Source organism: Macadamia integrifolia, unplaced genomic scaffold, assembly GCF_013358625.1.
Source record: "Macadamia integrifolia cultivar HAES 741 unplaced genomic scaffold, SCU_Mint_v3 scaffold512, whole genome shotgun sequence".
NCBI classification, from domain to species: Eukaryota; Viridiplantae; Streptophyta; class Magnoliopsida; order Proteales; family Proteaceae; genus Macadamia; species Macadamia integrifolia.
The window spans coordinates 331,663-346,172 of record NW_024870468.1 but is presented as its reverse complement, the minus strand read 5'-3'; the positions used below and the strand labels follow the sequence as shown (position 1 = coordinate 346,172).

The 14,510-nt window shown below is 35.3% G+C and overlaps 2 protein-coding genes across 3 annotated transcripts; both read left to right on the top strand.

Annotated features, from left to right (window-relative positions):
• The first annotated feature begins 940 nt into the window (after positions 1-940).
• On the top strand, positions 941-4,797 carry LOC122068970 (cysteine-rich receptor-like protein kinase 10). Of its 2 annotated transcripts, XM_042632880.1 has the most exons (8): positions 941-2,016; positions 2,095-2,229; positions 2,505-2,626; positions 2,800-3,010; positions 3,333-3,570; positions 3,856-4,006; positions 4,133-4,481; positions 4,674-4,797. In XM_042632880.1, exons 1-7 carry the CDS (start codon positions 1,191-1,193, stop codon positions 4,478-4,480), a joined length of 2,031 nt encoding a protein of 676 aa, XP_042488814.1. In that variant the 5' UTR covers positions 941-1,190; the 3' UTR covers position 4,481; positions 4,674-4,797. The 2 variants fall into 2 exon arrangements, with proteins under 2 accessions (XP_042488814.1, XP_042488812.1); XM_042632878.1 differs by lacking the exon at positions 4,674-4,797 and having other exon boundaries at positions 942-2,016; positions 4,133-4,643.
• Positions 4,798-9,502: 4,705 nt separating this feature from the next.
• On the top strand, positions 9,503-13,340 carry LOC122068971 (putative receptor-like protein kinase At4g00960). The gene is made up of 7 exons (XM_042632881.1): positions 9,503-10,369; positions 10,580-10,705; positions 11,076-11,197; positions 11,346-11,556; positions 11,912-12,146; positions 12,467-12,614; positions 12,959-13,340. Exons 1-7 carry the CDS (start codon positions 9,547-9,549, stop codon positions 13,253-13,255), a joined length of 1,962 nt encoding a protein of 653 aa, XP_042488815.1. The 5' UTR covers positions 9,503-9,546; the 3' UTR covers positions 13,256-13,340.
• Positions 13,341-14,510: the final 1,170 nt, after the last annotated feature.

Genomic DNA, 14,510 nt, shown 5'->3' with positions numbered 1-14,510 from the left:
ACATTCCCACTACCGCATGTTGGTCCTACAAAAGCTTACGAGGGCTTTAGCTTAAGGGTTATGATCACTACCATGGAGCACTGTTTCTTTATTTTTTCCAAAAAAAAAATCTATTAATCACCTCATTTGCTCCACCTACTAGTACTACTTTTTCTATAAATGAGAACTATCATTGAAAAAAAAGAAAAAGGTTAGGCACACCAATGGTGCACCCTAAGCTAACACCCTCTACATCTATTTTTCCTTTCCCCACCTTGAAATGACCCCTACCCTTGCTATATGACACTCTATCTCATGTTCCCATTGGTGCCGTCTGCTAGTTTATTCTACATGAAAGGGAGGGAGAGTTTCTTGCCAATAAAAATTACAAGAAATCTTACCAGCAACTTCCAAATTTGAGTCCAATCAAAATCTAACTCTATAACGGGTCAAAGAACATTAAACAAATTAATGAAAAGATTCAAAATTTAAATAAATCTATATTACTAAAAGGAAAAACACGAGTAAAACTGTGGGCCATACAAAGCATGCATATTATATGATTAAATTAAGGTGTCGGTGTCAGATTTTGACATCTAAATTTGACCAAAAAGACATTTGACATCTTAATTAATACTGGATTACTGGATTCAGATCCTCTTCAGTAGCAGGGATGCTCAGGTCGAAGTCGACGGCTGGAGGACTCGCAGCGTTTCAGATTCTCTCTAGTGACTGGAGTCACCTGGACTGCTTTAAAAAAGCATCGGGCGGCTGAGAACGCAGCCATGTGTCAGCCTCTTTATTCCTCCAACTGCCATTCAACTTTTGACTCTGCTGGTCATCTCTTGGTTCACCAAAGTACTAATTATGGCTGGGGGAGGGGGCGGGGGGGAGGGGGGTGGGGAGGAGTTTTTTTTAGCTTAATTAAAAGGTCTTCTTAGGCATGTGCAGAGTTCAAAGACTTTCCCTCCCAATGAATATTCAATTGGTGACAGAGTTAATAATTCATCCCCTACTACCTAACAACTCATCTTCCATCATCTATGCTTATCTTCATTATTTTCTAATGATCAATAATTAATCATTTCAGAAGCAGCCAGGGTGGTGGGTGATTGAGGAAAGGAAAGAGAGACTTCAACCTTCTGCACAGATGCAGACATAGATGATGCATCTATACAAATCAGAGAGAAATTCCAGCAAAAGCCACAACAATGGATTACACTGGATTGCTCTTCCTTCTTTCTTTCAGTCTCCTCTGTTTGTTGAGCCAGAGTACTCTGCAACCAAACTTTGCAGCCAATTCCTGCTCTGGAAATAATTACACTTCTAACAGCATATACCATACCAACCTCAATCTTCTACTCTCTTCTCTATCCTCTAATGCTACCAACAGTACTGGATTCTACAACACAACAATTGTCAAGAATTCCAGAACAGTCTATGGTCTCTATCTGTGCAGAGGCGATATTACCTCCCAAGAATGTCAAAATTGTGTTACGACGGTTAGCTCAAATATCACAACTTATTGTCCCAACGAGACAGTCGCGATAGTATGGTATGACATATGCATGTTAAGGTACTCAGATCAGTTCATCTTCTCAACTATGCAAGAGGATCCAACTTGGTTTTTGTGGAATGTCAATAATGTGTCCAACCCAAGTCAATTTAATCAGAGTTTGGGGACTTTAATGAATAGCCTTGTGAACAAGGCTGCCTTTGGCTCTTCCACTCGTTTGTTTGCAGTTGGGACTGCTAATTATACAAATAGCTTTGAGAAGATATATGGGTTAGTGCAGTGTACTCCTGATATAACTCAGAATGATTGCTATAGATGCTTAGTTGCAGCTGTTGCCTATATCCCAAGTTGTTGCAATGGAAAGCGAGGTGCTAGAGTTCTCATGCCCAGCTGTAATTTGAGATATGAACTCAATGACCCTTTCTATGAATCAATTGCTTCTCCACCACCTCCATCACCTTCTGCAACTCCTCCTCCTCCTCATTCCCCTCCGACGACAACAAACAATACAGTAACATCAGGTATGTGTATGCTTTCTGGAGGTCTAGTCCGTACTGATCACTGTTTCAATTTCTTTATTCCCCTTTAATTTTATGCAGAGAAACAAGGAAAATCGTCGACGAATATAGTTGCCATTGTTGTACCGGTTGCTGCGGCAGGGGTGATTCTTTTATCTGTTCTCATGTATTGTTTGGTAATTCGGAAGAAAAGGCAGGATCCATCAATGGAGAATGGTAAGAAGCTTTTTCCTTTTCTATCAACTTTGAAAAACTGGACTTGATTATCCAAAGCTCAGTGTCCGGGCCCCTTGAACTTTACAACTTGGTATTGGAGCCCTTTTTATTGCATAAACAGATGTGCATGTGGTCTGAATATGATCTTGCATCTGCTATCTCAATTGGCTAAGGAAGCCATTATTCTTCTTGGACATCTTGCTCTTATTTGGAGGTTTATTTATTCATTCTTCATTTTTCAAAATTAATTAATTTCCCCTTTGGCTTGTATATAGGTGGGAATGCAATTAGAAGTGTAGAATCATTGCAATTTGATTTCAGTGCAATCGTCGCAGCCACGAACAACTTCGCAGATGTTAATAAGATTGGTGAAGGAGGATTTGGTGAAGTTTTCAAGGTAGAAAAGAAGTTACAAACATATAGTAATCAAACTAGGATTCTTGTATATCAAATTTCATTGTGCCATGGAATAGGGAATCTGATTAAACATGAATTTGGAATAATTGAAGGTAGCTCTGAGTTGCTCGTGAATCTAGACAAGTTTATTAATCACTCATAATTTGTCTTTAGGGTGAACTTCCTAATGGACAAGAAATTGCTGTGAAGAGGCTCTCAAGAAACTCAGGGCAAGGTGCAGAAGAATTTAAGAATGAGGTTGTGCTAGTGGCAAAGCTTCAACACCGGAATCTGGTCAGGCTCTTGGGTTTTTGCTTGGAGGGAGAGGAAAAGATACTTATCTATGAGTTTGTACCCAACAAAAGCCTTGACTACATCCTATTTGGTATGGTCCACACCCCTCTCTCTCTCTCTCTCTCTATATATATATATATATATGTATGTGTGTGTTGGGGGGGGGGGGAGAGAGAGAGAATTGTTTCCTCTCATGTTACAGAGATTTCCATGAATTAAAATCCCAATTTTCTGTTAAGTAGAGAAGTAATTAAAACTGAAACTCATGAGTCTTCATCCTCTTCTGACCACACCAATCTTTCTTTTCCCATTTTTTCTTTTGGTATATTACACTCCAGTCATTCATGATAAATTATTTGGCAACTTGTTCGATTCCTGAATCCTAACTCTACATTTCATTTGGATGAACACAGATCCTGAGAAATATGTTAAGTTAGATTGGCAGAAACGTTACAAGATCATAGGAGGGATTGCTCGAGGACTTCTTTATCTTCATGAAGATTCCCGCCTTCGAATTATTCATAGAGATCTCAAAGCCAGCAACATCTTGTTAGATGACGAAATGAATCCCAAGATTTCAGACTTTGGAATGGCAAGAATTTTTGGGGTGGACCAAACTCAAGCAAATACAAATAGAATAGTTGGGACATAGTAAGTTTCGCAGCTTATTTCTTATCATGATTATGATCAGATAAAGCATTTCGATGCATTCCAATTTTCCAAAATCTAATTGAATATTTTGTTTTTCATAAGAAAATGTTGAGTAGCCAACCTGATATCAGTTGCCATAACTGCTTGACATGAGAATGGAAAATATGTTTATTTTTTTAAGGTGAATAATGAAAAATATGTTTGCTTAGGCATTGAAGAACCACAATCTAGTAGAATTTCTATGGTTAACTTTAGTTGCTTAAATTATCTTATAACTTCTTGCAGTGGTTACATGTCTCCTGAGTATGCAATGCATGGGCAATTCTCAGTCAAATCAGATGTGTTCAGCTTTGGTGTAATAGTTTTAGAGATTCTTACTGGAAAGAAGAACAGTAGTTTCTATCAATCAAACTATGCTGAGGACATTTTAAGCTATGTAAGTATGGATGTTTTCCCTTTGTTGCTGTAGGTTGCTACAATCTACTTACTAGACCATTATTAGGACCTTCAGTTTGTCTTAAACCTGAGGAACCTAATTACTTATATGGATCAATTGTTGTAGGTATGGAGACATTGGAATGAAGGAACAGCCATTGAGTTGGTTGATCCAATTATGAGAGAAAATTGTTCAAGAAGTGAAGTTATGAGATGCATTCATATTGGGTTATTGTGTGTTCAGGATGATGTAGCTGATAGACCCACTATGGCATCTGTGGTTCTTATGTTGAACAGCTACTCAGTTACTCTTGCATTGCCCTCACAACCAGCATTTTTCGTTCAAAGCAGAATGGGACCAAGCGTCATTATAGAAGGGATAGAAACAGAGGAAGCTAAATTAGATCAATCTAAAAGCAGGTCAATACCATTTTCTGTCAATGAAGTGTCGATCACCGAGTTAGAGCCTCGATAATGTGAGTGGATTAAGGGCAATTTTTTTTGGGTAATTACTCCATTGGACACACCTATGGGTGTTCCTTCTTTTTTTTTGATAAAAGTTTGTGGCACTTTATGCTTTGTATTTTCACTTGTTTTTCCCTTTTCACCAGAAAAAAATAAAGATAAATTTTGTGAAATTTGACCATGAGGATCCTGTGTGTTTGTAGGGGCAAGGTCCCTTCTTGGAAACTTTTGGACAGTGACATGCCTGAAGAATCTCCAAATTCTTTACTGGAGGCTTGAAATCTCTGTACTATTGGTTAAGGCTTTGAAGGCAGTTTCTTGGTCTCCTATTGACTTTCTTTCGATTAGAGGGGGTTATTTATTTATTTATTTTTTTGGGGTGGGGTGGCCCGACTTTGAAGTCTAGCTAAACAAGTTCTCTGGGTGGTAGATGACTCAGATTTCACTTTTGGTAGCCTATGTGGAATGGTTGTTTGAAAGCTTAAAAAATTTGACGTTGACACAGAAGTGGTTGTGAAGGGACAAATTAGGCCTACGAAATGAATAAAAATAAAAGAAATTTAATTTGAGGTGAGAGATAGACACATAAATCAATCATTATATCATAATAGCAATTTTATAAGTCTTTTTGCATTCTCATTGGTTTGTTGATTATGTGCTCAACCTTTAGATTGAAGGTTCAAGACTTCTATTAGATGAAGGGGAAGATAAATTAATTAGTGTATCATAATAATTTTTTTTCACCATAACACAATAATTGGCTTATGTGTTTTGATCTCTTTCCTCAAATTCAAAATTTATTAGATGTTTTTTTTATTCATTTTTTGGCATCAAACCAACCCTAGATGCTCGCACAAATAATCTAACCAAGTGCTTCTTGGGTGATTAGGAATGAACTGTTACTGTTACAATCGCAATTCTACACTCTTTTGTACCTGAACGCATGGATCAGATGCATAAGCTACAGCGCTTTCAAAAAAGAAGTTTGAGAAAACCCCTGAGCTCTCCTCTCTGAATTTTTTTTTTTTTTTTTTTTTTGGCTGAATAGGTCATACATGGTGCTATGCACTTCCGTCTAGATCAAGCCAAACCAATGGCTATTGATTGATTGCTTAAGAGATGAAAAGTAATTCAACTTTTCAACGCTGAAAAGCATGAACATCATCTTAATTGGTTAGACGTTCTACAGAGGCCATGCTATCGACAACTAAGAGAAAAAGAAATCAAGGAAACACATAAGCGAACACAATGAGTTTCTTCTTTTCTTTACTATATAAGGTCTAGTATGAAGAATTCATAAATGGAAGTAATAGTTTAATACGTATGAGGCGGGTGGAAGTGGATGGTGGTGTCTAGTGGCGAATAAAAAATAGGGAGTCTAATGTAAAGGTGCATTTGTGGATTAAAATAATATATGTGTTGGTGGTGGTATATATTTGCATTTATATATATATATATATATATATATATACATAGTAGGATAGTATATAGGGTTGGGCTGGAATGGGGCGGGCTCAGCCGAAGGCGCTGACAACCCCAGCCACGGGCCTAAAACTCCTAGCTAGCCAAGGTTTTTTGACACCCGTAGATGGGATGGTTCATAACTTTTTTTAGGCTATGTTTGAGAAAATTTACACAAGAGGGAAATGATATTTTCAAATTTAAAAGAAGAAACTTTGAGTGTATGAAGTACTCTAATTTTTTATCATATTCATCAATGATACATTTTATATGTGATTTTTATTTTACATTTTATAGTGAAGGGTTTTGAATGCAAAGTAATTTGAAATTTAATAACCAAATCAAATGGAATGATTTGGAGTTAGTGTTAGTCACATGGGATAATCAATATGGAATGATTCAAGTTTGAAAATTTCATTTCCGTTCCCATTAATTCTCGAATCCAGATCCTCTCCAGTCGCTAGGATGCCCAACATGCATCTAACGATTGGGAAGACTTGGGGGTGAGTGCTTGTATGTTAGGGTGTATGCTCGGGCCCTCCCAGTTGACGGATGCCATGCTTTGAATATCGCACTGAGCGTCCTAGTGGCTGGAGAGGATTTGAGTCCTTAATTCCCCTTGCAATTAAGTGGAGCCATAAAGGTTTGATTGGTAACATTTCCGATAAAACACCAACGGTTGGGATGTAAAAGTAAAGTAAAATACAAAAATGAGTTTGATTTGCATTTGTATCTGTTTAAGGGTATCAGGATCCAAATTGGATTAGTCCAAAAATAATTATTGGCAAGAGACTCTGTGATGAACCTAGACCCGGCTTAAGGTTTTTGGACATCAATGATCACAAAATTTTTAAGTTCTAGGTGATAATGAACTGGAGTAGCATCTACACACAACATAAGTGCAAGCAAGATTTAATTAAACTAATGTAATATTAAAATTCAAGGTTCAATTATCTATTTAAATTTTTAGACTTAAAATTATATTGAATTAAATTACGTCTTCAAATTCTAAAATAAAATCTGCATCATTTAAAAATAAAAATTATTGTTTTCTTTGAATCCATAAGCAAAGTTCTGTTGATCAATAATATGTTCAACATTCTCTTCCTCTCCAGTCTCCACAATGGTCTTCATCAACATTATTTATAAGTTATGACGGTAAGTTTCTGGGAGCAAAACAAAATTTTATGAATACTAAATCTGTTCCAAATCTTGGATTTCATGATGTTTTATCAATCTAATGTTGTACACCTTAAATTATATACATGAGAGAATAAAAAACGAATTGAATTTTATTCCATAATTTGCATTATGTGTATAGCAGAATTTTTTAAATTGAGCATTGACCACATAATATAAGTACTAATACTATGGATTAAGTTGTGATTATGATTGTATAGAGTAATGTACTATCTGCATTAAATGATTCTTATACCACATGAGTTTTTGTTTATGCATATATTCTCTTAATCTTGGTTTATATAATTTTACTACATTCATGTATAAAATGCATTATTTGTTACAGTAATGATACTTTACATTATCGGCTTTGATTGATGAGGGATGTGAGACTTCCTTGATCATTGATCTGTTATTTATAGTTGTTGTTTTGGTGATTTTTAATAAAAATTGAAGTTAATTTCATGTTCACATAAAGACTGACTATGGGAGAATAGAAGTATTGATAACACTTGAATTTGTTCTTGGATAACATTGTTGAATTTCTTGTCTTATCAATATTAACATTATAATGTTAATGTGAGGTTTGGTTCATTGGATTTTTTCTTAGTGGAACTATGAACTACTAGATGACGCAATCTACCTGAACACCTTGGTTAACAAAAAAAAAAAAAGATGACAAAACCTACCTTCGGCAGGATCTACCAATTGTTATTTGACATTCAGGTGGTATGACTTAGTCTTTGGGAAGTCGAAAACACTAGATAGCTTCTACAAGTTTCTGTATGTTAAGTGGAAGCAATGTGGTACTATGTTGCATTAGTTATTTCATGGATGATATTGTTAATTCATTGTTTAGTTATGTGACGATATAAATGTAGTAATGTAAGTAGGTGTGGTATGCTTAATTTTTTGTTTTCTTGAAATTTTTTATATTATACTATATATGTCTTTCATGATATTGATTATATGATCATGATTTTAAGTCTATTCAGTGTTGTGGTTGTACTTATTAAGTTTCAACTTACCCTCATAACTTATAGATGATGTGGTGAAGACTAATATGGAGAGGACTTGAATGTTGAACCTATTATTAATCAACAGCAGAACTTTGCTTATGGATTGGAAAAAAACACTAATTTTTATTTTTATTTTATGTAGATTTTATTTTAGACTATGAAGACGTAATTTAATTCAACATAACTTTAAGTTTAAAAATTTAAATAAATAATTGAACTTTGAATTTAATATTACATTAGTTTATTTAACTCTTGCTTGCACTTATGTTGTGTGTGGATGCTACTCTAGTTTATTAATACCTAAAACTTAAAGATCTTGTGAACATTTATGCCTAAAAATCCTAGGCTAGGTTTGGGATCGTCACAGTATCTCTTGCCAATAAAAACTACAAGAGATCTTAGCAGCCTCTTTCAAGTTTGAATCCACTTGAATTCTTACTTTATGAAACGCATCAAAATAAAATTAAGGGAGAAAGAACATTATCCGATGGTGTTGGATACGCATAGACATATGGAGAAGTGAAGCCAAGGCAAAAGCGACTTTTATCAACCTCATTCCACTTCTTATGTGTCTAGGTGTGCCTAACACTTATTTTTCTTTTTCCTAAAATTAAATAAAGGGAAAAGAATCTGCACCATCCATGTGCGGATTCCTTTGTTATATATATATTTCTGGTTTTTTTTTTTTTTCATAATGATATATATATATATATTACTGAAAAAACAAAAAAAATTAAACAAATCTAGATTATTAAAAGGAAAGGAAAACTGTGCAACGAAAGCGTATATACTATGGTTGAATTTGACATCTGAAATTAACCAAAATAACACTACGGGCCCTCTGCCTATCCTATTCTCCTATGCAAAACCATGATTTGTTTTTCCTTTTTAATTATATATTTTAAAAAAGTGGAAGCAAAAATATCTTATTATATCTTATCCTTCATCCATGCCATTCAACCTCTGACTTGTCTCTTCGTTCACCGGAATGGCTTTTACCAATTAAAATATATATATTATTTTATTTGGTTTCGGGGGAGTTTCGCATGTTAATTAAAGATCCTTCTTAAAGCGCGTGCAGAAATTCAAAGTCTTCCATCCCCTCCCATTGAAGATTATTCATATAAGGTGATGGAGTTAATAATAAATTTTTTATTTCCTAACAACCCATCTTCCTTCCTCTATATTTATCTTCATTTTCTAATGATCAATAACTAATTATTCTCTTCTTGAAAAATGGGACACTACCCCTTCCAGTTCCTTATGCTTCCTAAAGGAAAGAAAAGAAAAACTTCCACAATTATTTTAAATTTACATTGAAAAAGAAAAATTTAAGCCAAAAACCTTCTGCATAGATGCAGACATAGATGATGCATCTATACAAATCAGAAAGAAATTCCAGCAACATCCACAAACAATGGATTACACTGGATTTCTCTTCCTTCCTTCTTTCAGTCTCCTCTGTTTTTTGAGCCAGAGCACTCTGCAACCTTACTATGCAGCCAACGACTGCTCAGGAAATAATTACACAGCTAACAGCATATACCAATCCAACCTCAATCTTCTTCTCTCTTCGCTATCTTCTAATGCTATCAACAGTACTGGATTCTACAACACAACAATTGTCAAGAATTTGAACACAATCTACGGTCTTTTGCTCTGCAGAGGCGATATTTCCTCCCAAGAATGTCAACATTGTGTTAAAAAGGCTGCTGCCGATGTCACAAATCACTGTCCAAACCAGACAGTAGCAACAATATGGTATGATTTATGTATGTTAAGGTACTCGGATCAGTTCATCTTCTCAACTATGCAAGAAACTCCAACTTGGTTTTTGTCCAATGTCAATGATGTGCCCAACCCAGATCAGTTTAATCAGACTTTGGGAGATTTAATGAATAGCCTTGTGAACCTGGCAGCCTTTGGCTCTTCTACCAGTCTGTTTGCAGCTGGGGCTGCAAATTATACAAGCAGCTTTGAGAAGATATATGGGTTGGTGCAGTGTACTCCTGATATATCTCAGAATGATTGCTATAGATGCTTAGTTGGGGCTGTTTCCAATATCCCAAGTTGTTGCAATGGAAAGCAAGGTGGGAGAGTTCTCATGCCCAGCTGTAATTTGAGATATGAGCTCAATGATGCTTTCTATGAATCAATTGCTGCTCCACCACCTCCATCATCTCCTGCAACTCCTTCTCTTACACCTCCTTCTTCACCAACAAACAATACAGTAACACCAGGTATGTTTATGCATTTAGGAGCTCTTTATGCCTTTAGGAGCTCTAGTCAATACTGATCCATGTTTCATTTGCCATTAGAAACAAGATTGAAACACAATTCCCCTTCCCCCCAAATCTTTTAAAGAGAACAGTAACAAATTAACATATTTGTCGTTGTATATGTCAAGAACCATGGATCAGACATGAAAAGAAACAACTTGGATTTTGCAGGGAATGGAAAAAATTCATCAACTACTGTCATTATTGCCGTCATCCTGCCAATAACTGGACTTATACTTGTTTCTGTCCTGTGTATATGTTTTTTCAAAAGGAGGAAGCCAAAGAGAGAAATTGATGGTGAGCAACTATTCTTTAAATCCTTCTCTGTCTTCTACATTGTCCATGTATCCAAAAAATTTTTATTCAGGAAAAACATTGATAATGGATTGATTTCATTATATTCTTTTGATTGAGGGAGGAATCTAGAGGGGCTGTGTAAGGAAGAACAAACTATTAGGGGCAAATATTTTATTTCCCTTGGAACATATCTTGGGAGAAACATAATACAGCACTCCCCAGAGAACTAGTCTGATTCCAAGGAAAGAAAGCTTTGGCCAGCTAGTGCTTAGTGTACAAATTGTCAGCTTGTTTTTATCAAAGCATTTCTATTTTGAAAGTATTGATTGATTTATTTTATTTTATTTTATTTGGGGTTGGTGGTGTTAAGGTGTGGATGAGATCAATCCAGTGCAATCTTTGCAATTCGATTTTAATACAATAAGAGCTGCCACAACTAACTTCTCTGAAATGAATAAGCTAGGACAAGGTGGATTTGGTGCCGTCTACAAGGTAATGATCCAAAACTATGATGCAAGTATGCAACAAATTCCTAACATATACAGCAGAAAGTTTCATTTTGAATTTTTAAATGTGGTTTTTAAATCAGTCCATACAATTTCACATTTTTTTCTAGTATCCTCTAATATATATTATACAGGGTAAGCTTTTAAATGGACAAGAAGTTGCTGTGAAGAGGCTTTCTACAGACTCTGGACAAGGTGAACTAGAATTTAAGAATGAGGTGTTGTTACTGGCCAAGTTGCAGCACAGGAATCTTGTACGACTCCTTGGCTTCAGCTTAAAAGGAGGAGAAAAGCTCTTGATCTATGAATTCTTGCCAAATGCAAGCCTTGATCACTTCATATTTGGTTTGACTCTATCTTTGCTTCCCTTTCAAATGCATTTATTTCTGTTATTTGAGGTTCTAGCTGGAGAAAAATATCTTCTATTTTTCTATTTTTTTAATGCAAAGAAAATGCCCATTAAGATGTCTAGCTGGAGAAGAGTACCTTTGATTTTACAGAAGAAAATTGATACAGAACTTATGAGATCTCTATTTCAAAGACTTTCTTGCATCCTTTATTTTAAGAATAAAGCTTAGCTATGAGATTCGATTAATTCTTTTTTTTTTTTTTTTTGGAAACTACATATGGAGTTTCTGTGATTAAGATTACTCACTAATATCTAAATCCTAATTTGATCTTTTTATGTGTGAACATGTAGATCCAATCAAACGCACACAATTAGACTGGGAAAAGCGTCACAAAATCATAAGAGGGATTGCTCGAGGGCTTCTCTATCTTCATGAAGATTCTCGACTTAGGATTATACATCGAGATCTCAAAGCCAGCAATGTTTTGTTAGACGAGGAGATGAATCCAAAAATTTCAGATTTTGGAATGGCAAGACTTTTTGTAGTTGACCAAACTCAAAATACAAATAAAATTGTCGGAACATAGTAAGTGAAGATTCCGTGAACCTATTGATCTTACTTGGCTATCATTCAAGAATTTTGCTAACTTTTTTAGAAATCAACAACACATTCTTCAGTTATTCTTGGTGGAGGTGAACAGGACTAAAAGAACCATATGTGCATTCCTGCACTCCCCTGGCTCAAATTGCTGAAGTTTGTTACATTGCATTTCATTTACTTTTCTGGTTAATATAATTGTAACACTTCTGTTTGTTCAGTTTTAAGAATTCATATATCATTTACTATGAACTAAAAAAGAAAAATCTGCTTACTGTTATAACTTACCGTATTGAGATGTAATGCAGTGGCTATATGGCTCCAGAGTATGCGCTGCATGGCCTCTTCTCTGTTAAGTCAGATGTGTTCAGTTTTGGTGTCTTAATTTTGGAAATTGTGAGCGGTCGGAAAAACAGTTTTTATCAATTTGAGTGCAATGAGGACCTTCTTAGCCATGTAAGTATGAACTTTGGATGTGATATACTTTCTTTTTAATAAGAAATGACCACCACCACTGCTGCTACTACTACTACTAAGAAACTTGAGGTAACCTGCCCATCTTCATTATCCCAATGGTTGGGACTACCTAAGCTAAATCATTTTCACTTATATTTCTTCAGAGAGAACATCTCAAACTACTCACCTAATGAAACTTGGAAAGGGGGAAAAACCCCAAAAGTAGTAAAATCCTATCTAACTCACACAATTTCTCTAGTCAATCAACCAATCTCTCTACATCTCTCTGCCTCTTTTAATCAAATTAATTGATTTCATATGCATATGTTGATGAATTCCTGTAGGCATGGAGAAATTGGAGGGAAAACACGGCCATAGAGTTGATAGATTCAACTTTGAGGGAAAATTGTTCGATAAGTGAAGTGATGCGATGCATTCAAATTGCATTGCTATGTGTTCAAGAAAATGTTGCTGATAGACCCACCATGGCATCAGTTGATCTCATGTTCAGTAGCGCATCCATCACTCTTGCAATACCATTATCACCTGCCTTTTTTGATTATAACAGAGACGAGGCAGAAAAATCTTCATCCACAGCTAAGTCAACACCAAAGTCTACCACTGAGTTGTACCCTCGGTGAGATACAGAGGAAGGGTAGTACATTAAAGAAAAGATGTGAAATCACAGATAATTAGATCCTGAAATGAGAAAATATTGCTTACTTGTAAACAGGATTCTTGACTCTTGACATATTGTTCATATTTTAATGATTATAAACAGAATCCAATTTGGGTGTTCTAAATTCTAATTAAAATTCGATAAACAGTACAGACTAACACTAAAACTTTGATCACCTGGAATTCGATCATTGCTTGAATCCGTTATTGCAGGTTAGTGTGTACTCTGTTTCTAATAATGAATTATAGGCCTCCCCACCCCCTGGACAAGAGAGAGAACCAGCAGCCTTCTACTTGCTAGCATCAAAGTATGATTTGCTTAGTATTAATACAGAAAGAACATTTGGAGCGGAAATTGATCTTCAAGAATAGTTCATAGATTCTCAATTAGCAAGCTTGTGTCCATACCAATACTCTCCCTCATCTCTGAGATAGAACACTTTGATGTTGGAGCACCTGCAAAAAACCAATTATGATCAAGGAATTCTATATTTTGTGACATTCAAGTTACAAAACAATAAAAACGCTAATTGAGGGAGGAAGAGAGAGAGAGAGAGAGAGAGAGAGAGAGAGACTGCAGTTTCCTTACCTTGTTTGAATTAAACAAATTGAAAATAAACAGTGATGTTCTACTCTATTATACATTGCTAGTGTCTTATATTTATAAATTATAGTGAGGAAAGATTTAACAGAACCACTTTAAATTTGTAACAAAATTATGATTTATCATTGTAAGAGAAAGATAAGTCATATTGAAACCAATGGATAACTAATTACTAAGAAGATAACTAATATTGAAATCACAAAATGAACACTACTATTAAATCTTTCATTTAGTTTTTGATGGGCTTAGATCTTTTTTAGGTCAGATTTTTGGGTAGGATCTCATGCCGACTGTACTCTACTAAATTTGACCCCACGAGAGGGTTTGAAAAAAAAAACAAGTGATGACAGATCCTTTTTGCTTGCGTGAAGCTATTATATAATGCAGGTGGGCGATTGGATCTCTTCAAATTTTAGTTGCATGCTGCATTGATTCCATTCAACCATTGACTTTTTTGAGTGTTGGCATGACTTGTGGGGTTTTGTGAGATAAGAAAAGAAGAATAGGGTAGTTATCCAGGTAACAAAGGAATGTGATCTTTTCTTTAAAGACTGAGTTTTCCTAGACCCATGAAAAACTTTTCTTTTCTTTAAAATCATAAGACAAACTATCTA

Bases quoted from the DNA above. Each gene is read 5' to 3' on its own strand.
- LOC122068970 (XM_042632880.1), top strand. From the start codon at position 1,191: ATGGATTACACTGGATTGCTCTTCCTTCTTTCTTTCAGTCTCCTCTGT. The intron at 2,017-2,094 runs GTATGTGTATGC...AATTTTATGCAG, and splicing joins AAACAATACAGTAACATCAG to AGAAACAAGGAAAATCGTCG. The intron at 2,230-2,504 runs GTAAGAAGCTTT...GCTTGTATATAG, and splicing joins GGATCCATCAATGGAGAATG to GTGGGAATGCAATTAGAAGT.
- LOC122068971 (XM_042632881.1), top strand. From the start codon at position 9,547: ATGGATTACACTGGATTTCTCTTCCTTCCTTCTTTCAGTCTCCTCTGT. The intron at 11,198-11,345 runs GTAATGATCCAA...TATATTATACAG, and splicing joins GATTTGGTGCCGTCTACAAG to GGTAAGCTTTTAAATGGACA. The intron at 11,557-11,911 runs GTTTGACTCTAT...GTGAACATGTAG, and splicing joins CCTTGATCACTTCATATTTG to ATCCAATCAAACGCACACAA.